The sequence below is a fragment of the Trichoderma ghanense genome (assembly GCF_004382785.1).
Source record: "Trichoderma ghanense strain CCMA-1212 chromosome Unknown scaffold_18, whole genome shotgun sequence".
NCBI classification, from domain to species: domain Eukaryota; kingdom Fungi; phylum Ascomycota; class Sordariomycetes; order Hypocreales; family Hypocreaceae; genus Trichoderma; species Trichoderma ghanense.
In genome coordinates, this window is record NW_027395681.1 from 144768 (window position 1) to 167166 (window position 22399).

The following is a 22399-nucleotide window of genomic DNA, read 5'->3' on the forward strand; positions in this document are numbered from 1 at the left end:
ACCGGTGCAAGAGCGCCAGCCAGATGGTCACAGGGGCCCTGAGTTGACGCTCTCGCCACCGCCCTACGTCGTCTTGATTCTAGCCGGAATGTCCATGTTGTCAGAATCCGTGCTGTTATCGTCGTCGATCTGCATTGGATCATCGTGGGTTCCATGATGTGCAGGAGCTGGTATCGCTACCTGAATGGACGGGGGAGGCCGTGTTGGTGTCGGCTGGCTCGGTGTGGGAGTCGGAGGCGGTGGCTGTGAGTTCGCAGAGGACGTCGTGGGATCGACCAGCTCAGCAGTAGCCGAGGAAGCTGAAAGCCCTCCCATTTCAGCGAGGGGAACCCTCCTACGCGGGGACTCCATGACTTGACTGGCAGCCTGCGTTGGTCTGGCTCGTCCATCATCGGTGCGGACCTTCTTGGCGGCCTGCCCAGAATCCCCCGAACCGCCACTCCCAGAGCGGTCGACATCAGTGTCGGCACGCCGTCCACGGAGGCGGATTCCATACTTCTTCCTCGTCATGCTCTGCTTAGTGTTGTAGCGATTCTTGAGCTTGGCGAGTTCCTCTTCACGTGGCCCGGCAGGCAGCGTCGCTTGAGCGGTTCGCATTTGACCAAGATAATAGTCGTCGACTTGTTTCATCTCCAAGTCAAACGCTCTTCGCTGGTCTGGGGTAAGCTTCGCGTAGGGGTCGTTGGACGACGGGCTCGGTGTCGACACGGGAGTGGCCGCGTTCTGGCTCGGGGTTGTAAATGCTCTAGCAGCAGGTGTCGTAGCACCAACTGGCTGACTGGGCGTCGTTTGATAGCTAGGAGCAACGTATGTATTTGCTGGCTGGCTCGGGGCCTGCTTGCCCATGTGTTCCCACTGTTTTACCAGTTCAACCATTTGCAGTCGGGTCGCCTCAGAGTGTACTCCACAGACGTCGCTCTTCAAGTGATAGGCGAGGCCCCCTGGGCTTTCGAATAAAGAGCCGCAATGAACGCACGTATCCGCGTTGGTATTCTCGCCCTGCTTTAAAGTGTGGCACTTGGCCCTCTTGTGGTGCTGAGTCAATTGTGAGTAACGCATTCTCCTGGCATCTATCGGGGAAAGAAAGAGACAGACTTACATAATTGAGAGCCTCTTGGCTGCTGCAAGGACGATGGCATCTACCACAGTAGACTATGCGGGCCGCTGGGTTCGGCATCTGCCTTGGGGTCGAAACTGGTGGCGGCGGCTGGGAGGGAGCGGGCTGTCCATGCCCATGGGGAGCAGCTGTACCGTTCATCGCCATGGGGACGGCGTGCTGGCCCTGGGGCGCGCCGTATTGCTGAGCTGGATGAGGCGGATAAGCTGGATGAGGCTGCTGTGGGGGTCCTTGGCCTGGGTGTGGTGGCATCGGGGGCGGGGGTGCTCCTCCATGCATCTGGTGTGGCGGCATCTGCGGCGGCAGCGATGTGATGAGCGTGTTAATGGATGGGATGACACTCTCGCCTCCTGGGCCGGGCTTCTTCTTGACAATGTCGTTGATGTGGTAGCCAAGGCGCTCTGCTCGAGCCAAGGCATTGATAAGGTCTTGTGCTCCGATGGTCTCTAAACGCGTGGCCATGACCCTGTCCTGGAAGTGGGAGCTAAGCTTGGGCCCGATGAGATCTGCGATCTCATCCAGATCTTGTCCGGTGAAGTGCTTGGCGATCTCGCGTTTTGACGCCTTGATCACCTTTTCACCAAGATCTTGCATGGTTCGGCTGATGACTCCCGGATTCGAGTAGTTAATTGCAGCGTTGGCCTGGAAGCTTGTATTAGACTGCGTTCAACCATATCCTGCGCCAGAGGAGGAGCAAGAAAGAAAAAGAGCATTTCCACAGGGAAATGTAAAAGCCATAGACTCCATATGCTTGCACAAATACCCCGGCGAATAGCGCCGAGGCTTGGATGAGAAGCAGCATCTCAACCGGCATCAAAGAAAGAGAAAACTGAAAATCAAGCTGGCACACAACTTACAATAAAGGTTGAGTGATAGTCTGACCCGGCCAGGCACTTCCCCCAGTGCTCCCTCACCACCTGTCGAACCACCGACGCATCCGTCTTCTGCACCAGATCAAGCAGCGCCCTGTACGCCTTTGCCTTGTCGTCGTTCCCACCGGCCTTTGCCTCGCCACCCTGTGCAACAGGCGCTGAACCGCCTCTCTCCGGCGCACCGCCAAACACTCCGCTGCCGACACTCGCGGCCTCGCTCGCGCTGCGCGCAAGCGGCGACTGCGCAGGCACGCCGTTTGTGGGCGACGCCGCCGCCTGCATCCCAGGTCCAGGAACCGGCGGGGTGCCGCCCGCCATCGGATTGGGCGCCGGAGAAGCAGAAGGAGGAGGAGCGCTCTTGAAGGGAACAGCAGTGGTGGCGGCTGGCTGTTGGCTCACGGGCCCCGTGGCTGACGCTGACGCCGGTGTTGGCGTTGCGGCTGGCGCTGACGCTGGTGTCGACGGCTGCTGCTCGGCCATTGAGGATCTAATCGTCGAGACCACCGACGCGATGCCCTCACGCGTCTCGTTCATGTGTGGCGCAGCTGGAGCTTCGGCTGGGCTGAGTATGTCCGAAGTCACAAGCGGAGGAGAGGCCGCCATGATTGCACGCGCATCAAGAAGTCAAGAACGAAGCTACTCTTCGCGTGGCGCCGCAAACAAAATAAGACGCAGGAAGAAGAAGAAGAAGAAGAAGCAAAGAATAGTGAAAAGAAGGAAGAGAAGGAAGAGAAGGAGAGAGAGAGAGAGAGAGAGAGAGAGAGCGGATGCTGAGAAGAGAGGAAGGAAACTCTGTTATGCACGTCTTTTTTGGCGGGAAAAAAAAGTTCATCAACCAACGCACACTCAACGGCGCGTAGAGAAAAATCCACTAGTTGCCTGATAGGACTTGTCTGTAGTTGCACTCGGGTTGCTAAAGAGGCAGTAATAGACGGGAAATCCTGCATGGGTAGGAGCTAGGCTGAGACCTAAAGATCGTAATTAGCTCGACCTTCTATACGAACCATGTATATAGCAGCTCGAGATACTACCACTGACGAACGGACAGCCCTGCCTTGTCATAAACTCACAGTTGGCTTCTCTCTTTTCTCTGAACGAGCATGAACGAGTACGGAATATGATGCTCAGCTCCGAAGACGCAAAGGTTCCAAAGCCACGAGTATGAGAAAAGCTTCGCTGCCTCTTTCCTGCACTTGGTGTCCTCTAAATAGAAAAAGAGAGAGAAAAGCAGCTAATAGAGGCGGTGGACCCTTATGAACTATTAGTGCCTTAGAAACTAGGCTGTGAAATGTGGGACCACGCTATCTGCTATCACTTTTTCTAATTAACGCGGACCCACTTAGAGCTTTACGCCCCTGACTGTTGACTTCCACTTGCTCCTCCATCTGCAGGAAACTTGTACGGAATGCTGCATCTTGATAGGTAGAGGCACGCTTCACCTTATCATATTACTCTCTGCTTCGTACTCTGTTGGTTAGAGCTTTTCTCCAATACTACGGTAACATCCTTCAGAGGCGAGGTTGTTTTAGTTCTTGGCACCTCCGAAATGATTGCGTGACAGATGCAGCATCTCTTATAGGTGGACAAGCATGCAAGGTATACCTGCATGGCGAGGAGGTCTTCATTCACGCTCGTGCTTAACTCCCGTCTTGACGATTGCTGCAGAAATTCTTCATATTGCTTAGGTGCTAACTTGGATATGGATACTCGCGTGCTTGATATAACCCGTCATCCCTGCATAGCAAGAGTCATTCTTCAAAAGGTGTCAACCGAGGGCAGAGCACAGAGCCCCGGAAACTAACTTGGCAACCAGTCCAATAGCCTCCTTGTCTTCAAGCGACTCCGTCTTCTCTTTCCGCGTGCTTCGCTCAGCTGAGTCCTCCTCCTCCTTGATCATGGCTCCCCATTCTCGTGATGCCTTGGTCTTGACACTGGTTGTGGGCAGAGTCTCCCAGAAAGTGGCCTTGAGTGCTGCCTCATCCATGGCCCACCTGCTGGCTGCTCTCTCCAAGAGATCCTCCACAGGCCACCACCAGTCGCATCGCAGCTTGAAAGGTCTAATGCCACGTCCGCTGCCGCGCCTGTGCAGCAGCGCTCGGTGAGGTGCCGGCATTGTGCCAAAGAAGTCTTCTCGCGCATATCGCGGCAGTGACTTCACTCGGGACAGCCGGTCCATGATGATCTGCTGGCGCTGGTGGATGAGATAGTTGTATCGCTGCTCCCACACTTCGTCGTGCCATATAGACTCGCCGTCTTTCACCGTCGTCTGAAGGCACGGATACTTATGAGTCTCGGTCAAGCAGGCCTCCATGGCCTTCTTGTGGCGCTCTCGCCAGACGCGAAAACCGGCATCGCTGTGGTTGATTTGCCGTTCAAAGAGAACGATGGCATCGTCTAGCTCACGCAAAAGTTGAGGCTCGTTCATCTGGGCGTAGCGTGGCAGATCATCCCACGGTCCAAAGAGCTTGGCGCAAGATTCATCCAACGGGGTCCATTTGGGGTTGATGCGCGGAAGGGTTTGTGACGCAGCGATGTCTGCAGATGGAATGCTCTCCAGGGGCTGCACAGAGCCTTTGTCCAGTTGCGGCTCCATCTCGACGCGGACACCGCAGTGAGCGAATATGTGTGAGAGAGTGACCACAGTGGATGTAGTTTGGAAGAGAACGTGGTGGTTGATATAACGCTGTATGGATCAACCCAGAAATGATGTTGATGGGTGGAATAGATGCATCCGCATGCATGGGATAAGTGGTGCTTGGGAAGAAAAACACAAAGCACCAGATGACGATGCTTTAAATACCTTTTCGACCAGAGAGGCGAGCCAAGGGGAGAGCATCTGGCAATCGGGCAGGCCCTATTCACCAACCTGGCTCTTGCTTTGGCTTTGGGCCGTTCACGGGGTTGTGTGACCACGAAGCCATCTGCTGAAGCGAGTTAGAAATCGGGACAGACTCTGGCCGCTTCTTGCCCTCTGTTACGTCCATGAGGATATGAAGAAAGCGCAAATACTGAGCAGGCATTCTCGGAAGGCGAGCTCTGATTCACCGCCGCGTGACCGGCCAGCTGATGGGATTTCGTGATTCACCTCTGCAAGCAAGGCTTTGAGTGAACTCGTTCAGACGTTTCTCCGGCTGCCGACTTCACGGGGACTGAAAACACTTCACTGGGGGCTCTTCACTTGGGAATCATCAGAGTCTTGATGCAAATAAAAGGCAAAGTAATGAAGTATTGTTCAACATACTGGAATCAACTACCACTTCCCTACTTCTTGGTACCTTGGTATCTCGCCACAGTTTTTGTTTGATCCCATCCTAAACAGGTTATCCGAACGCCTCGTGCTCCTCAGCCATCATGTGGGACTATGGGAAACTCTCCATCGAGTTAATCATATTACAATATTCAACCAATGCAGCCGTAGGTAGAGAGAAAAGAAGAGAAAAGGGGCAATTTTACTCTCCAACGCAGGCAACCATGAGCATCTGATAATCGCCAGATGTCTCTGACCTGATACGGCTGGTCAGACTCTTTCTGTATCGCTGCTGGTAAGCGCCCTTGATGTTGGCAAGTTCGTTTCTGTCCCAGTGGAAACGGATGACTCGTGAGACGAGGAGATGGTCTTTGGTGCCCAAGCCGGCCATGGAATCCTCGAGAAGCTGGGCGGCGTGCATGTACCTGTCGACAGCGTGGCGAAGTTGGAACAGCAGAGCGTCTTTCATATGGCCAGAGAATTCCTATAACACGTTAGCTCTTGTCACCGACAGTCCATAGCAATCCACAGCCGTATCACTACACTGGATGAAGGCGAGGCACTTACGCTTGAAATCACGCTGTCCAAGTCGCGGTTGAACTTTTGCTTGTAGAGGTGGGCGATGGCTCGGATCTGGTTGTCGTTTCGGGTGCTGAGAATGCTGCAGACCAAGATCTCGTCGGTCCCCAGCTTGCCCTCGGTCGACCTATAGATACTCATGACGTCCTCTTCCACCTGTTGGGGATTAACCGGAGCCATGTCCTCAGCCCTGTTCGCATTGAGGACTATCATGAAATGCCTCTCTGTCTTGAGGCTCAGTTCACCCTTGACGTCATTTTCCAAGCTTCGACGGAACGTCTGCTGATACGCGCTCTTGATGGCTTTCAGGTCGGCGTTGGACCTTGACAAAAGAATATCGTTCATGACAGTCTCCTTCGTTCCCGGCCCAGACATGGCCTTGTAGAGGTTGTGCACGTCGGACATCAAAGGACCGCGGGCAAGCTGCACGAGACCATATTCGAACCAGCTCCGAGTCTCCTTCTCGATGTCGTCTATCAGTCTGCGGTTGTGCCTGCGCTCGTAGGTTGTCCGGATCACCTCGATCTGCAGGGGGTCTTTCCGGGCCAGAATATTGACCAGCGCCTTCTCGTCCGTTCCGAAACCTTTCATGGCGCGCCGTAAAGCGTCGGCGTCTGCAGTGCCGTCATACTGGATGAGCTGCGGCGGGCCATAGCCAGGAGACGGTGGCGTAGGCGGTACCTGTACCTGTCCATGTGGCGCTGGGGGAGGAGCACCGTATTGCCCTCCATGCCCGGGGGAAGGCGCTCCGTAATGGCCTGGGGGAGGAGGCAATCCGTAGGGCTGCTGGTTCTGGGGAGGAGCTCCATATGGCTGGGGCGGCGGCGGCTGGCCGTAGGGCGCTTGTTGGGGAGGATATTGACCCTGCGACGGCGGCGGAGACTGGTAGTACCCTCCCTGTGGAGGCTGAGGGGGAGGATACTGGCCGTATTGCCCTCCTTGGGGCGGCGGATATTGGCCCTGTTGCGGAGGCGGGTACTGTCCTTGCTGAGGAGGGTATTGGCCGTGCTGGGGAGGATACTGGCCCTGAGGAGGCGGATACTGGCCCTGTTGGGGAGGATATTGACCTTGAGGAGGAGGGTATTGGCCGTAGCCCTGGGGAGGCGGCGGTTCTGCGATGCGTCAGATTGCGATCACGGTGCGAGGCAGGCAGATGATTGTGCGATCAAAGGCGGCTGGTTTCCGTCGGGGTTTTTCGTTGATTGTATGATTGTGTGCAGAAAGGAATCGATCGCGGAGAAGCTACTTACGGCCGTAGGGCTGGCCATATCCTTGATAAGACATGTTCGATGCAGGAATAAGGTAGCTGGTTCGGCGCTCGAGTTCAGTCGGCGAGACGGTGGTGACGTCGTACTGCTGAGAAGGATGAAGTTTGCAGGCGGCCGAAAGGAACGGGCGAAAAGGGCTTATGTACGTGCCCACGACCACTGCGGCGTCCAAGGCAAGGCTACCTTACCTTGCGTACAACCTGCAAAGTCCACTCTTTAGGTAGCTAGCCGGAGACTTGCACCTTAGCAGCAGAGCAGCAACATGGAGCTTGTCGCGCACGATCTGCCTTGCGTCGGGTCAGAATAAGCAAATAAGGTAGAGCCCACAGGTTCATCCCTGGAGAAGGCGCCGGTCCTCATTGGCGAGAGGCCGAGAGTGGAGGCTCCGTGGCTGTGCTGGGGTTCGTTGGGACGTCATGCCTTTTGCTGAGCCTTGCGACAATCACCTGCTTGGCGCCACAGGGTGACGATGTCCTTGAGCGTCCCTGGCGCCACGTTTGAAATCGTGTCAAGGCTGTCTTGTGTGCTTGTTTCTTGACATTCCAAACGACATCCCTTTACAAAGAGCTCAGTCGTCAGTTGCAACAAAGCTTTGGACCCTGCCTGCAACTTCCGACTTGATGCGGCACTCAGCGCCACTGCAGGAATTTGTCCGACTCTCCTGGTGGACCGTCCATCAGCTTACCGATCCTCGCTCGGCACTTTGCTCGACCACTGATCATAACCTCATGCCGCTTGTCTGTTATAGAGTTTTACATGCAAGGAAACAAACAACAAGGTTTTCATTTTTACAAGCTAGACAAGCTTGTTCGGCATTCCTCTAGCCGTAAGATAAAGAAGCTTGAATGTTCCTTTGCGTGCGTGTTGGGGACATTGAAACCAAGCAAGCCAACCTCAAGGGAGAAACTCGGTGACGTGGTGTGGCGTCCGCACCTTTAGACAGCGCCACGCGCGTGTTGCGCCATGCGGTGGTTTGAATTGTTTCCACGTTGGAATTCAGCTATCAACGCCACAGCCGTAGCTTGGAGATGGATCGTGTCAGTTGAACGCTGGACGAGAAGCGGCAGCTGGGCACTTTCGTCAGCGAATTCGCCCCTGCTCGTGCCTAGGCAGGTACGGATAGGCAAAACAGCACAGCCATGAATTGTCCAGCAAGGAACATTGAACGCCGGTGCGCAGCGCTATCAACGGCAAGGGACCTTCACGTTGCCCTGTTGGCCTCGTTCTCTTCGTCCAGTGCTGACTAACATTCTTCATTGCAATCAGTCAGTACTGTAAAAGATCCTAGCAACCCGACACCAGATCGCAGTGTGAAGACAGCACGGATCACGATCAGCTTCCCGTCTTCACAAGCTGCACACAGGGGCCACCTGCTATAAATGCACCCGACCCCCCTGTAACAGCCATCTGGACACGCTGACAGTCCCCGCTGGCTTACTCTCCAGTGGACCCCGTGCCCCCTTGCGCTGCCGATATGGCGGCCCGATCCCGAGCCTCCAGCCTCCAGCCTCCGGATTTCCCAGCCATCGCATTTCCAACCGCCTCGCCTTTGTAGAAGTTCGGGCCAGGGTGGCAGCAGTCCTACAGTACTTCAAGCAATGCCGCTCTTTCCCGCTTCCTCCTCCTCCTATCACATTCCCGCTCTTGAGCAAGACGGCTAAGCGACCCAGCGCATCACCGCGCTCTGCATTCCAGCTGCTCTTTCAGCCGCTTTCAGCTTCCCTGCATGCCTGCTCTTTAGCGCCAGCAGAAGTAACAAAAAGCGAGAGAGAAGAGAAGCGCCTTCAAGATGCGCAGCGGTGTCTCTTTGGCCCTTGTTCTTTCCGCATGCCTCTCTATAGCAGCCGCTCTCCCACAGCCGGCTCTTGTCCTCCGGGCTGCGGCAGTGGACGATCATCACAAGCCTAAGTATTCCGTCGTCCCGCTTGAACCAGGACCAGATCAGCCAGGCGGAGGAGGAGGCGGCGGCAGTGGTGGAGGAAATAACGGAGGCGGCGGAGGGGGAGGGGGTGGAAGCGGCGGTGGTGATGGCACAGTCACGGTGATTGAAACCCTCGTCAAGACCAAGACGCCAGCTACGACGGTCACTCGTACGGTCCCAACGACGGTGTCGATCGTCGATATTACGGCAGATGTGACCAGGACCATCTTTGTCACTCCGAGTCCCACGTCTACTAGACATGGCACAAGCTCTTCCACGACGAGAGTCACGACTCGCTCGAGCAAGGCCCCAAGCACACCTGCGACGTCGAAGAAGGCTACCAGCTCGAAGGTTGCTACTTCAACGAGAGCGTCGACTAGAGTATCTACTACATCGTTGTCGACACCAACTTCGCAGACCAGCTCTCATCAAGTCACCTCATCGGTGCCGCCGACAGCGAGTGCACTCAAAACAAGTATCGCATCAACCATATCTCCAACCCCGACCGCCTCGTCGCAGTCCAGCTCTGCCGCATCGTCTTCCTCCTGGGCGACCACAACAGCGTTGCCGAGCACTGTCTTTACCTTGACCACCGTCTATACCTCTTCATCCTCCAGCACCCACGACAATGGTCAGTGGCACACTACGTACCCTCCCTGGAACGGGACGGACTTGCACCATTACCGTCCGTACCATAGATGATCTTTCTGAAATATGACGAGGCAGCGAGATGAGAGCGGACACTACGCCTTTCAACCGTATATATTGAAACTTCGAAGGACATATGGCTCCTATCAGAGAGCGCAAGAAGGTACAGCATGAATCTCCACAGGCAGCGATTCCATTGCATTGGACCTTTGGATACCATGCCTTTCTTATTCTCTTTTTCTTTGCTTTTTTCTCTCTTTTTTTTTTTTTTTTACTTGCATTTGCCGGTGTCTGTTACGGAGTAATGATAATGTTGCCCAGGACGAATGAATTTGGATTTTTCTAGGGGAGTCTCGCTGGTATATTGAGGACTTGAGAGGTGGACGGGGATTGTCTCCAGGCGGTTGCAACGCAAAGCAAGGGCTGGGGCGTGCTGCCCCTTGACACATAAACTCATGGAGGATGCAAGGTTGACTACCGGCTTGGGTCGAGAATGGACATGGCCACTTGCAGCGGGCGAGGAATGGGCATATAAACAGACTTTATACTCCTCCATGCATTTCGACAAGAACGAAGGATCACTCATACGCAACTTGATACGTAGTGTGACGCCCTCTCTAATACTGCGGTACTGTTCCATCTATTCACCCTCCAAACCTTGGGAGGATGCATGTAGGCATTTACCTCCCTGTATCCAGTCAAAACAATATTAAGAGCCCGCCCAGCTGATGCATGAGAACAATCCGATGCTTCGTGATCAACAATGGGATTCATTACATGACATTTGAAGATTCTGAACATTTCTCTAAAGATGTGTCTATTTATACTCGTGTCCTCATATAAACTGGCTGCTTCTCTTTCTCGCATCTCCTCTTCACTGGGACTGGATATACTGCCTCTAAGTTCACCTGTGCTTCTTGGACCCTATATCACTGACTTACGTCGCTTGAGCGATTGATACACGTTCCACCCGTATGGCATCCAGCAAGTCGCAAGCAACTCTGTACTGCGTCTAACCTGTATAACAGATATCACTTCCACACATCTCACTCTGCGCCGTACAACCTCGCACCAGAAGAACTCGGAATCCACATCTTACCATGGATCTCTCCATCAACTTGGCCCTCACAGCACCTCTCCAGTCTATGGCAATGACATCTCTCTCGCCGGGTAGCAGCAACGCGCATAAAGAAACCATCTTGGTACTCTGTTGCCTGGGCGGAGGTATATTTATCGCGACGCTCCTTGCCGTCGCGATCATGATGTCGAAGGGGAGAGCGCGGCGGAGGAGACTCCAGGACAAGGAATGCCAAGATGGCGGCTACGGATGCTTGGGCGGGGGGAGTGTGATGGACGAGATTTGCAGATGAACGGACCTTGTGAGAGGAAAGGGGATGAAATGGGAGGGCAGTTCAACGGCCTTCGTGAAGAAGGTCGTCGTCATTGGGAAGTGCGTTGTCGTTCAGGTCTTGGACATCTTCCGTCTTCCCACGAGAGAACCGAGATGAAGACGTCAAGATATACCTTACCGAGTCAGAAACGCGGTAATATAGACCTCCATTGAGTGCACCGTATGCCACTTATCCTCCACGTCCCAAGCTGCAGCTTGACCACATAGTCGTGAATCACGCACACACACAGCTATGTGTGCAACACCATCACCATCTCCATCCCCACGTTTCCGGCAGTGCTTCACCTCGCATGCGAAGCTACACTTACTCACGCCTGTCTGACGCTCCAATAGAATACATCCACGTCTAAGCGGACCCCACAGGGCAATGATTTGCTCAAGAGGCTTCATATCAAACTCTTGAAAAACATTCATCTTCATCATACATCTTCTGTAAGAGCCAATAAGAGTCATTGGTGGGATATCCCATAAGTGGAACACAAAAGCAACCGCATCCAAGTGCCGCCATACAATCACCGGGCACCGAATTACCAAATTCCCAGCACATCGAAGCTCAAAGTCACTCTCCTACTCACATCTTCAAACTCGCACTCGCCACACACCAGGAACATGAAAGACAACGGCCCTTCAGCCCCACGCTGGGCCCTCCTCTCCCCAGCAGCCGCTCCCCCCATCCTCACGTTCAACGAGCCCGCCATGGATCTCCACGTCCTCTCCCGCACCGACTCGCACAACAGCTCAGATCTCCAGCTCATACAACCACCAGCTCCTCTTCAGCCCAGACAGCCAATCAACGCAGGTGAAGCATGTTCTCCAGAGGGCCAATGGAACTGCATGACGACTTCGTGGCAGCGCTGCGCGAGCGGCTCGTGGAGCGCCGTCGTTCCGTGTGCGACGGGGACGATATGCCAGCCCTTTGGGTTGACGGATTATATCACTATTGAGCATACTTCTGATTCCAACAATGGTGAGGCTCACCAAGAGGATAACGGGCATGCGAGTGATGGAAGGACGGGGGATGATGGTGGGAAGAGCGGGAGGAGTAGCTCTGGGATCAAGGATTCACCGGCTTTGGTTCTGCTTTTCGGGGTGTCGATGGCGGGTGTTATGTGGGATTTTCTTATGTGAAGTCGGGATTTGACAATCTGGATGGTTTCATCCGATGGACTGGAAATGTGAGGCATGCATGCATACGAGTGGAATGGCCTTTGAAGCCGTCTGCGTCTGCGTCCCAGAGATCCAGTACGCAGAAATGCTCAACGAGTTCGATAAGCGTCCGAATCGCTCTCAAATTGCTATATTCGCTAAAACCTCAAAGATAGAAGATGTCTCACCTTTGATACGGTGGGGAAATGAGCATCAACTTTGTTCAGCAGGGACGGTAGAATCGAGCAGCTCGAATCGATATATCCCGCGAGGTTCTCTTCATGTTGCAGGTTATAGCTCGGTCTAGTGCATGTCGATAAATTAGTGATTTGGTTGACAGATTTAAAAGACAACAATAATTGCCGGGAAACGAAGTATATAAATAAACTAATCTGCACTATAATGCCATGCAATATCCATGTAATGTGTCATAACGGAGTAAGCGTACATAGCATCACCTCCGAGCACTTACATCGTAATCATTTCCCCTTCAAGCGCATGCCCGCATATTGCAAAGCTTTCTTCTCTTCTGTGAAAATCTGTCCAATCTCGACTGGCAGTATTCTGTAGATGAGATGGCTTAGCGTTTCATAGCTCCAGCCTATTCGTTCTGGTATTCCTTCGCGCGGACTTGAGATTTGATAGCTGCGGACTTGCACCACCACTGGAATGGTTTTGCCGGTGGAAGCGGAGCCGGGGTGTGATGCTTCTTGCGAGAGGCCCGCTGCTTGACGCCATTCCATGTCTTCATTTCAATGGGCTGATGTCGTATGCAGCTCTCTTTCTTCTCCTCCTCTCCACTCTCCAACTTACCATAATCGCCGAACTGGGAGAACACTCCAGGTTAAGTAGGGCTGTTTTCGCGAGCTAAACGTCGACGAAAAAACATGGCATCCAAAGGAACCATCATCGTAACGGGGTCCAACGGCGGCCTTGGCTCCGCCATTGTGCAAAACATCCTCAGCAAGCCGGACTTGGCCTCCAACTACACCGGCCTTTATGCTGTGCGCAAGGCCGCGACCGCCACGAAGCTCCAAGCTGCTCTCTCCAAAGCCCCGCCGAATCACAAGCATGAGACGGTTGACCTCGACCTGGGCTCGCTGGCAGACGTCAGAAAGGTGGCCGCGGACATCAATGCCCGAGTGGCCAAGGGCGACTTGCCCAGGATCCGGGCCCTGATTCTGAATGCTGGGTATCAGGATCACGCCAACTTGGTAAGTCGATTACCCATCATGTTACGGTATGATGCCCGATTAGATCTGTTGACGCGTGATATGGTACCAGGTCATGAGCGAGGATGGCTTCGAAATGTCATGGCAGGTCAACTTCCTGTCCAACATGCTCCTCACGCTCCTCCTCCTGCAGAGCATGGACGCGCAGGAGGGCCGTATTCTCGTCATCGGCAGCTGGGCACACAAGTAAGCAAGCATGAACAATGCCTAGGAATGGAACCTCAAAGCTGAAGAAGGATGCAGCATCGAAGATAAGCGCAACAATGCGACGACCGCCTACAAGGATCCCAGATATCCGACTCTGTATCCGGGCGTAGAGGCGCTTGCCAAGGGCCAATGGAGCAGGCCTGAAGAGGATCCGAGCAGCAACTCGGGTTTCCGTCGCTATGGCGCCAGCAAGCTCTGTGCCATCATGTTCTGGTGAGATCAAGGCTCCCTCTCTCTGAGTTACCGACGCAGTGATTCGGTGCAGATTGAGGATGAATGGGCCTCAGCGCTGACAGTCATCACAGTCAAGAACTGGCAAACCGCATAGCAAAGGACCCCCAGCTGAGCAACATCTCCGTCATCGGCCTCGACCCCGGCGGCATGCCCACCGACATTGCCCGCAGAGCAGGCTTCCTCGTGGGCTCCGTGGTCATGAAGGTCGTGGTGCCCATCATCGCCGCCATCAGCGTCCGCATCAACGGGAACGGCATGTTTAGGCCCGCGTGGAAGAGCGCGGCAGACGTCGTGAGGGCTTGCTTCGAGACTGATGCCCACAGAGGCGAGCTGCTGCATCTCGATGGCACGGTTGAGCTGCCGATTGCAAAGGAGGCGAGGGATGAGGCGAAGAGGAAGGAGGTGTGGGAGTATGGGCTCAAGGCGGCGCGGATTGAGGAGGGCGATACGCCGTTGGTCGACTGGAAATAGGTAGTCCCCTATAATCGAGGAGTTGTATGGGGGATAAGGTGAGTGGTGAGAGGTGTTGGTCGTTGCAACGAGCGTGTCACGTTACTTACACGGTTAGCATTTCAGCATCAGATTGATAGAGGCCGTGAACTCTATTGCCACCCTCCATTGAAGGCTTAGATTGTTGGCGTTGTTAGTATCTCTAAAGTTGGATGGAGCATGTCGCCATGCCGTCGAATGTCATCTATATATAGATACCATTGCCGAATGATGCGAAATCGGCATCGTTCCTGGTCAATGCAAACATTCACGCTTATATTTCCCAAGTACGTCTTCTCTTCGAGCGGCTCCCTGCATCCTTTCGTCTCCAGGAAACTTGGACTCATCAAGCATGCACAATCGATCCTAAAGGCAAGCTTCGACCAGGAAACCCCTGCATCTGAGGCCAGGCCCTAGGACGTGAAACAGACGCTGTTCTTGTCAGACAGCGATTGAAAACAGCGCTAAGAGTCTGAATGGCCGTCAGCCTTGGAAAAGAGCGAGATTCTCACCTGTGGCGTCGATCCGTGCTCCGGGTCCCGTGTCCGTACGGTGGAGAGGGTGAACGCGAAGCTGAGATACTATCTCAGGCATCATGTGCTTGTTTCGATCAGATGGACGTTCAATCTTGCATGCCGTACGTAGTAATGTACCACCTCCGCTCTAGAACGCAGTCAAGGAACCAATCTGAAAAACAAAATAAGCATGGACCAGCTCCAGACGAGACATCGCAAGATCTGCCCTGATCATGGCCTGTTCGGTTGGCCCCAACATGTTTCATGTTTCCTCCAGTCAACTGCCCGCTTGCGATATCCGGTTGGAGTTGCGATTGATCCTACGCACTCGCCAGGGTTCCATTCAAGGGTATTAACGTGAAATCAAAAGAAACGAAAATCCACGAGCCCCCACATGAGGCGTCCAGTCTCTGTGTCTCAATCGCATCCAGAACCAGCGCCTCGCAGCAGCAGTATTTTGCCCTGTACTACACAATGGCTCCAGAAGCGGTTACCTCTGAAGCCGTGTTCATCTGTCCAACTTGCACCAGCCATTCAATTGGCGCCGAAACGTGCGTCTGTGACAGTGCCCGGCATCGAACGGGGTCTCCCTTGCTTGAGCGAGGTTCAGCCAGCGGACATGGAGTAAAGAGAGGCGTCAAACTGGTTGGCTGCCGCTAGTCGTTGGCGGTCGAATGTTGGGCGTTGGTTCTGGCCATAGAATGCGCGTCAATGGCGGATGGCTGCGAGTCACGATAGTTGCAGCTTTTGAGGTTCTAGGTGGAGAGTAAAGTCAAGGATTCTATTATATGTCAGGGAGTGCTGCGCTTATTTCCAAGGTTTTTTAAAAAGGAGCATCGCGACTCATGTTCGCCTGACGTCAACCACTTGAGAACAGGGCAGGATCAACCGCTGCCAGTCGGCAGGCACTTGTTCAGCATTTGCAGGCATCTGATGCGCAACTTCGTGCTGCTTCTTGCATCAACGCAGCATCATTGACATTGATCTTGTCTCCCGACCTAACGTATCTGGCACGATACCTCACTTTTCTCTCTCTTTTTTCTCCCAACTCATCATCTTTCTCTCTCTCTCTCTCTCTCTCTCTCTCTCTCTCTCTCTCTCCCTCTCCCTCCCTCCCTCCCTCTTTGCTTCCTTACCCCATATCAGGACCTACGCAGCACTCTAACGATACTACCATCGAGTCGATCCCGCCTGTGCCTCTGCCTCTACCAGCACCGCTCATGCGCCGGTAAGCACCGAACCAGCATCTCAAGTCACACATACATTCCTGCACCCGTGCACCGCCTGCTGGGAGCGAATTCCACGGGCTAGACAGCAGCTGAGACCTGTCTGACACAAAGGCGCTGCGAACGAGCACCGGGCCTCGCTGCTGCGTGCGGCCACAGCAGCCTGTGCGCCCTGTAGCCCGCTCGATCGGGCACTAAAACAGCGCGCTGCCCCCCGCTGAAGCTCCTGCGGCGCCTCAATTGATCCCCTGGACAGCCGTGCACCCAGAATACTGTAACCACCTCAGCGCAGCCATGTGGGACGCCCGAGCTGCCACGGCGGGTCTGCGCAGGCACAGGGACCAGGAGCAACGGCACACGCACACGCATACGCACACACGCATGAGCGCTGACGATGAGGATATTTATCGGTGCGGCCCTGTGAATGTCCTGGGCATCGACATCGATGTTCCTGCTGCCAGACCTCGCAATCCACGGCGACTCCATCATCACAAACCACAGCGGCACACTTTTGACGGCGCATCGCCAGCTGGAATGTACGTACATCTCCATCTCCTCACTCCATCTCCCTCGAGTCGCAGCTGGAATTGGTCCTGGGTGGTGGACGAGGCCTCATTGGACCGACATCAGACCAAATGTTGTTCTGCGGCGTTTGCCACGACGATGTTTGCCGCGTCATTCGCTCCAAGGCACATGCCGGTTCGGTCTGGGAAAGAGCATAGCCTCCAGCAGGTGCGCGTCGAAGCAGGGAATGGAAAACAGGAAAAAAAAAAAAAAAAATCAAGGCCAGCTCTGCCTCGGAGAGTTCCCCCAATCGCCGTTGGCTGGTCTGGCCGCATGATGCTACCGTCTCTACTCCAATCGACCAGCTTGCGCTATCAGCACTGCCCACTGCCCGTTGTTCTGCCTGCATTATTTGCGTGAAACAAGCAGCTATCGACCCTGTGGCTGACGTGATTCTTTCTTTCTCAATTTTAGATATCTGATCGACGATCCCTCTCATCTCGCAGAATCATCATCTCGCACAGCAGCGCCAGAGCCGCCGCCTCGGAACCCCAGACGCTTGTTGCAACAACGACATCATTCGCAGGATCCGGACTGGCATTACGCTGCAGCGTTTTATCCCGAGCTTCAGCCTGTCACCGATTCGGAATCCAACTCGACTAGTGACGGAGACGCATACTCGTCGTCTCCAACCTCCAACTCCAAGCTGGCTTCAACATACGCAAGGCGCCCGCCGGCGCTCGATCAGATCTCACCTCCGAGCTCACCAGAAACCGGCGCTTTCAAGAATGTGTAAGTGCTTTTATGAGCGTAGCCCCTTCAGATTTGCAGTTCTTTCATAGAGAACTCTTTAACCGTCGGGTTCCCATGTCTTCAACGGCTTGCTAACAAAGGGCTGCCCATTCAGCGCACCCGTCTCTCCCATCGATGAAGATGACGCCGGTTTCCATCAAGCGTATCCTTTGCAGGGGCAACAACAATCTCAGCCATTCACGACACAGCTTCAGACGAGTAATGGCCCCGTTCAAGTGCAGTATATGCCCTTCCAACCAGCTGTGGACATGTACGGCGCGTCTTTCGAGAACCCAAGAAGCGTCAAAGACATACCAATTCCCTATTTTGAAAATCCAAGAAGCATCAAGGACGTCCCGATACCACAAGGCTCGTTGCCGCGGAGTAACAAGATGCGCTTGCACTTGACGAGTGAAAGTTCAGTTGCACAGAGATTCCGGTTCCTCGCCAAGGGCAAGGCGGAGTCACCAGAGCCTTTTGCGGAGCGACCAGGAAGCCGTAGCAGGGCGGCGAGCAGAGCAGGGAGCAGCAGGCCGGGGAGCAGCAAGAGCAGCAGCATCGGCTACAATGGTCTTCGAAATATATCGGCTCCCATTCCGCAGACTCAGCCGGCCTTTATGATGGACTCGCCTCCACGCCAGCAGATGTTGACGGACCGCGACCTCCTGCCCTCCACACAGGCGCGGAAGCGAACCGACACGACCACTCCCGCGGCGCGGGTGCCATCATATGATGCCTATACCACCGACGCCAGCAACGGTGCTAACGCTCTCGCAACGTCGCCGAATGACCAGGAATATCCGACCCCGCCATCTCTGCATTCAGCCCAGCCGCAGTCACCTGTCGACCCCAATTGGACGCCTACAGGGACTAAGATCATTAAGAGGAAGCCAGCGCAGAACCAGCAGAACCAGCCTTCAGCGCCCACCAACCGCTCGAGTTCGATTCCGGCTTCCCTCTTTCCTCGTCCTCCGACAGCGTCGGCCGCAGCCGCAGCCGCACCTCCGCCTCCGCCTCAACCACAACCTCAATCACGACCACAGCCACAGCCGCAACCCCACCCCGAACCGTCTTATGCCGACGATGCGTCGATGAAGCCTGCGCCGCTCTTCGCTCACACCACTCGCAACACTTGGAATACGGAGACCCCTTGGCAGGTGGTCGGGGAGCAAACGCCCGCAAACACGCCGCCCGACGCGCCTTTCTTGGGCCGTCCAAACCCCGACACTGCGCCGGATCCTACTCCGAGCCAAACGACTAGGACCGTGGAGCACGGCGCACGCACGTCCAGCCTCTACGAGACCCATGCCCAGATGCCTCGCATGCCACCGCCGAGCGAGGCAACTCCAAGTAAGCCGGCCGACACTGAGACCAGCAACAAAACGAACAGCCCCAAGCATAAACCTACGCTGTCCACTACCAAGCCACTCCCTCCCGCACCTCCAGAGCTGGCTTCTTCGTCGTCCGATGATAGGATTGCTCAATTGAATGCTACCCTCGCGGGGTTGGCTCACCGCAAGGTCAACATCAACAAGAGTATCCAGCAGATGACCGAGCTCATGCCGCGAGACAACCTGATGGCCAGCGCAGAGGTGCTCCGAAAGAGGGAAATTGAGAAGCAGAAAGTGGAGGGGCTGAAGAAGGAGCTGGCTGAGATCCAGCTCGAAGAGTACGACTTGGGCCTGAAACTGCATAGAGCATATAAGCGCCTTAATAGGGGTGCAGACTACGAGCCGACCACTCTCTGGGTGAGAAGAGTCAATACCTGAATGGCGGTGTAAATGGATGGGCGGGAGTTGACACTTGATCTTGCGCTTTCGAGGGCTCTTTAACACGGGCCATGTATGAGTACGAAAAGAGCATAATCCGGCGTAGCATGGGGACATCTGTATGACGAACTCATGAGAATTGCTTTCATCGTTTAGCTAGCTAGCTGCCTAGTATACCATTGCCTACAATTCGAGCTTGCTTACTTTAACCACGAGAGCAGCCAGACTATCGTCAGCACACACATCCAGAGGACGTACATCTCGCCGATGGACAGCAAGAAGATCCAGAAGAGGAGGTGCAGCGAGAAGATGGTGAGGAAGGTTGGATACAGATCGCGGTGGCTTACGATGTAGGATGACGCGCGGCGGAATATGTTGATCATGCGGCCGAGGATGAGGATGCTGCGGATACGGAGAGTGTGTAACGGCTCATTTGTTTGGCCGTAGGGAGACATGATGGTCTCGAGGTGTGACGAAATGAGTCTATGAATGTGCATTATGTAGAATATGAGAATTTGCGCGAGTGCTTGCATACAGAGACTTGTCCGTTGGAAAAAGGAGGTAGCAGTAAAGGAACTGTCTTGTAGATGCTGGGAGTCTTTTGACGGAGTGCTGTCGGCCGTTTCTTTGTCCTTGGGAAGATATCCGGGTAACGTGTTAACTCCTGATGTTGGCTCTGGGAGAGTAATGTTGATGAGAGTAGAGGCGTGGGTGTGGGTGTTGATGGTCATGTCGGCGGTTATATCAGTGGTAGAGTCCTCCTTGAAATCAAGTGTCGACGAAGAAGGAGGCGGAAACCCTTTAGGCGGCGCTTTCAGGTGAGATATGCGAGCGTTGAAAGTCTCGAACGCTGTACTCGTCGCAAGAGTTGCATACATCGTCTTCAGCCCTTTTTTCAACCTCAATGCGCACTGCGTGAGATAGTGCAGTGCGTATATCGTAAAGATGAGGATATGAAAGATGACGAGAAGGACGATAGTTTTGAATAGTTGGCAGAGTGAAGGGGGGCTGAGCATGTACCACAGCGAAGTAGGAGAAGGAGGGCGATGGATGAGAAGCTGTGTGGAGAGAGTGTATAAGAGGAATATCTGAAAAGTTGTTCTTGAGGGGGGAAAGGATGTTGGGCAGAGGCGGTGGAGGAGGAAGAGTGTGAGGAGGGGGGTTAGGTTGATGAGGGTGGGCATGGTGAGGGTTGAATGGGGGACATTTTGAGGGTTTGGAGGGTTGTTGTGAGGGGGATGGATGTGAGGATTGGATGGGGATGGGGATGAATTTATTGTGAGAGGTTTTGTGAGGTTGAATGTGTGAGGATGAGGGAGAGGGAGTGTGGTTGGGTGAGGTTTGGGTGGTGGTTGAGCGGGGTGAGTTTGGGTTTGAACTGGTTGGTGCAGGGTATGTTTGTTCTACCGAGTTGAACAATGAGTCTCGGTATGTACTGTAGAGATGTGTTCATTCATGCACGATTTCTGAACTCATTGAAGACTATAGCCGGTTCAGAGGCAGTTGTAGAAAATGAATAAGGGTGGGTAGGTATAAGTGAGATGATTCATTGCCCACGTGGGCTGTTTCCACAAGTCTTGATCCCATCCTCACTGAGGGTATACATAGCCAGCAGCCAAAACGGTTTATAATGTGCAAAAGAATGTAGCCCGAAAATAAAAGAACTCAAGCCATCAGGCGCAATGATAAGTACATGACAATAAGAACAAAGACAATGCTTTCATTCCATGGCAGGCAGCGAACCTCCGTATGCATCTATTCTTTCCTTGCCTTCTACAAAACGCTCCCGTTCAAGCACTCTCCGCTTCTATTCCAAATCCTTACTCAGCCAACCAATCGAGGACAACCTTCTCAAACTGCTCGGGAGCAGACAGCTGAGGCGCGTGGCCCAGGTCGGGAAACTGGTACAGCGTGCAGTCGGGGATCTCGCCGCAGACCTGCGGCCCAAGGACGTCAAAGTGGCCGAGCTTGGCGGCGACCTCGGGAGGGGACCAGTTGCCGCCGATGGCGACGTGGTCCTGGTCGCCGACGATGAGCAGCGTCTTGGTGACGATGTCGCCAAAGTAGTGGGAGACGGGCTGGGTGAGGACGAGGTCGACGATCTGGCCCTGGTTCTTGATGAACTGGGCGCGCCGCGAGCCGAAGTAGATGTTGTTGAGCATGGTGACCCAGACGGTGTACGAGTCCTGCCACTGGCCGACGTAGTAGACCTGCTGCTCGTAGGCCTTGATGGCGTCGAACGTCTGGGCGGCCTCGGCGGCGATGTTTGTGTCGACCGAGGTGTAGGGCACGCCCTTTTCGACGTAGTCCTCGAGGCCGACGGGGTCGACCAGCACGAGGCGGTCGACGGTGGCCGGGTACTGCAGGGCGAAGCGGGTGGCGAGCATGCCGCCGAACGAGTGGCCGACGAGGGTGACGTTGCCGACGCCGAGGGCGTTGAGCAGCCCGCGCGTGTTGTACATGAGCTGGTTGGTGCTGAACTGGTAGCTGTCGGGCTTGGAGCTCTTGCAGAAGCCGACCTGGTCCGGGGCGACGACGCGGTAGCCGGCGCCGGCGAGGGCCGCGATGGTGGCGTTCCACGTCGGGCCGCAGAAGTTCTTGCCGTGCAGCACGACGGCCGTCTGCCCGTTGGGGGCGCACGTGGGCTTGACGTCCATGAAGGCCATCTGCAGCTTCTGCTGCTGGCTGGAGAAGGAAAAGACGTGCACCGGGTATGGGTAGGTGAAGTTGGAGCCGTTGAGGTCCGCCGGGAACGGGCCCGTGGAGATGGTGCCCGTGGCGGCGTCCTGGGCGAGGGCGAGGCCGGCGGCGGCGGCGAGGGCCAGAAGAGAGGGCAGCTTCATGGTGGTGGGCTGTGAGAAGGAGGAAGAGGAGGAGGAGGAGGAGGAGGAGGAGGAGGAAGGACAGAGGCGAGAGACGATGCCTTGGGCTTCACGGTTTGAACTTGTATGATGAAGCTATCCGGAAGAAGCAAGACGGAAGCCAGGAGGGATCGGGGGAGCAACGGGCTTTTTATTCATCAACGTAACAGAAGCCGTTGCTCCCAGCTACCTTGGAACCAGAGGCTCCAGGCCAGGGATATTTGCGCGTGGCAAGCGGAGAAAGGGCTTCATGGGACATCGGACAGGCCACGACACGACAGGGTCCGGCTGGAAACGAGGCTCGAGGGGACATGAACCGGATGGATCTCTTCAGGTTCAAATCGTAGACAAATGGCGCCAA

General features: G+C 54.8%; 10 protein-coding genes across 10 annotated transcripts; 5 read left to right on the top strand and 5 right to left on the bottom strand.

Annotated features, from left to right (window-relative positions):
• Positions 1-63: 63 nt before the first annotated feature.
• Positions 64-2592, bottom strand: CCMA1212_009670 (uncharacterized protein; the record flags this gene model as incomplete). Its single annotated transcript, XM_073706743.1, has 3 exons — positions 64-1035; positions 1100-1759; positions 1975-2592. The coding sequence occupies 3 exons, from the start codon at positions 2590-2592 to the stop codon at positions 64-66; spliced, it is 2250 nt and encodes a 749-aa protein (XP_073554738.1).
• A 1162-nt stretch (positions 2593-3754) lies between these two features.
• On the bottom strand, positions 3755-4582 carry CCMA1212_009671 (uncharacterized protein; the record flags this gene model as incomplete). The annotated part of the gene is made up of 1 exon (XM_073706744.1): positions 3755-4582. One exon carries the CDS (start codon positions 4580-4582, stop codon positions 3755-3757), a length of 828 nt encoding a protein of 275 aa, XP_073554739.1.
• An 856-nt stretch (positions 4583-5438) lies between these two features.
• Positions 5439-7099, bottom strand: CCMA1212_009672 (Annexin A7; the record flags this gene model as incomplete). Its single annotated transcript, XM_073706745.1, has 3 exons — positions 5439-5720; positions 5804-6927; positions 7066-7099. 3 exons carry the CDS (start codon positions 7097-7099, stop codon positions 5439-5441), a joined length of 1440 nt encoding a protein of 479 aa, XP_073554740.1.
• A 1773-nt stretch (positions 7100-8872) lies between these two features.
• On the top strand, positions 8873-9706 carry CCMA1212_009673 (uncharacterized protein; the record flags this gene model as incomplete). Its single annotated transcript, XM_073706746.1, has 1 exon — positions 8873-9706. One exon carries the CDS (start codon positions 8873-8875, stop codon positions 9704-9706), a length of 834 nt encoding a protein of 277 aa, XP_073554741.1.
• Positions 9707-10803: 1097 nt separating this feature from the next.
• On the top strand, positions 10804-11022 carry CCMA1212_009674 (uncharacterized protein; the record flags this gene model as incomplete). Its single annotated transcript, XM_073706747.1, has 1 exon — positions 10804-11022. One exon carries the CDS (start codon positions 10804-10806, stop codon positions 11020-11022), a length of 219 nt encoding a protein of 72 aa, XP_073554742.1.
• A 650-nt stretch (positions 11023-11672) lies between these two features.
• Positions 11673-12191, top strand: CCMA1212_009675 (uncharacterized protein; the record flags this gene model as incomplete). Its single annotated transcript, XM_073706748.1, has 1 exon — positions 11673-12191. One exon carries the CDS (start codon positions 11673-11675, stop codon positions 12189-12191), a length of 519 nt encoding a protein of 172 aa, XP_073554743.1.
• Positions 12192-13096: 905 nt separating this feature from the next.
• CCMA1212_009676 (Short-chain dehydrogenase) lies at positions 13097-14353 on the top strand (the record flags this gene model as incomplete). Its single annotated transcript, XM_073706749.1, has 4 exons — positions 13097-13423; positions 13494-13627; positions 13685-13861; positions 13954-14353. 4 exons carry the CDS (start codon positions 13097-13099, stop codon positions 14351-14353), a joined length of 1038 nt encoding a protein of 345 aa, XP_073554744.1.
• A 2053-nt stretch (positions 14354-16406) lies between these two features.
• Positions 16407-19177, top strand: CCMA1212_009677 (uncharacterized protein; the record flags this gene model as incomplete). The annotated part of the gene is made up of 3 exons (XM_073706750.1): positions 16407-16648; positions 17091-17408; positions 17524-19177. 3 exons carry the CDS (start codon positions 16407-16409, stop codon positions 19175-19177), a joined length of 2214 nt encoding a protein of 737 aa, XP_073554745.1.
• A 152-nt stretch (positions 19178-19329) lies between these two features.
• Positions 19330-19632, bottom strand: CCMA1212_009678 (uncharacterized protein; the record flags this gene model as incomplete). Its single annotated transcript, XM_073706751.1, has 2 exons — positions 19330-19333; positions 19436-19632. The coding sequence occupies 2 exons, from the start codon at positions 19630-19632 to the stop codon at positions 19330-19332; spliced, it is 201 nt and encodes a 66-aa protein (XP_073554746.1).
• Positions 19633-20997: 1365 nt separating this feature from the next.
• CCMA1212_009679 (2-hydroxy-6-oxo-6-phenylhexa-2,4-dienoate hydrolase) lies at positions 20998-22020 on the bottom strand (the record flags this gene model as incomplete). The annotated part of the gene is made up of 1 exon (XM_073706752.1): positions 20998-22020. One exon carries the CDS (start codon positions 22018-22020, stop codon positions 20998-21000), a length of 1023 nt encoding a protein of 340 aa, XP_073554747.1.
• Between the last annotated feature and the right edge of the window lie 379 nt (positions 22021-22399).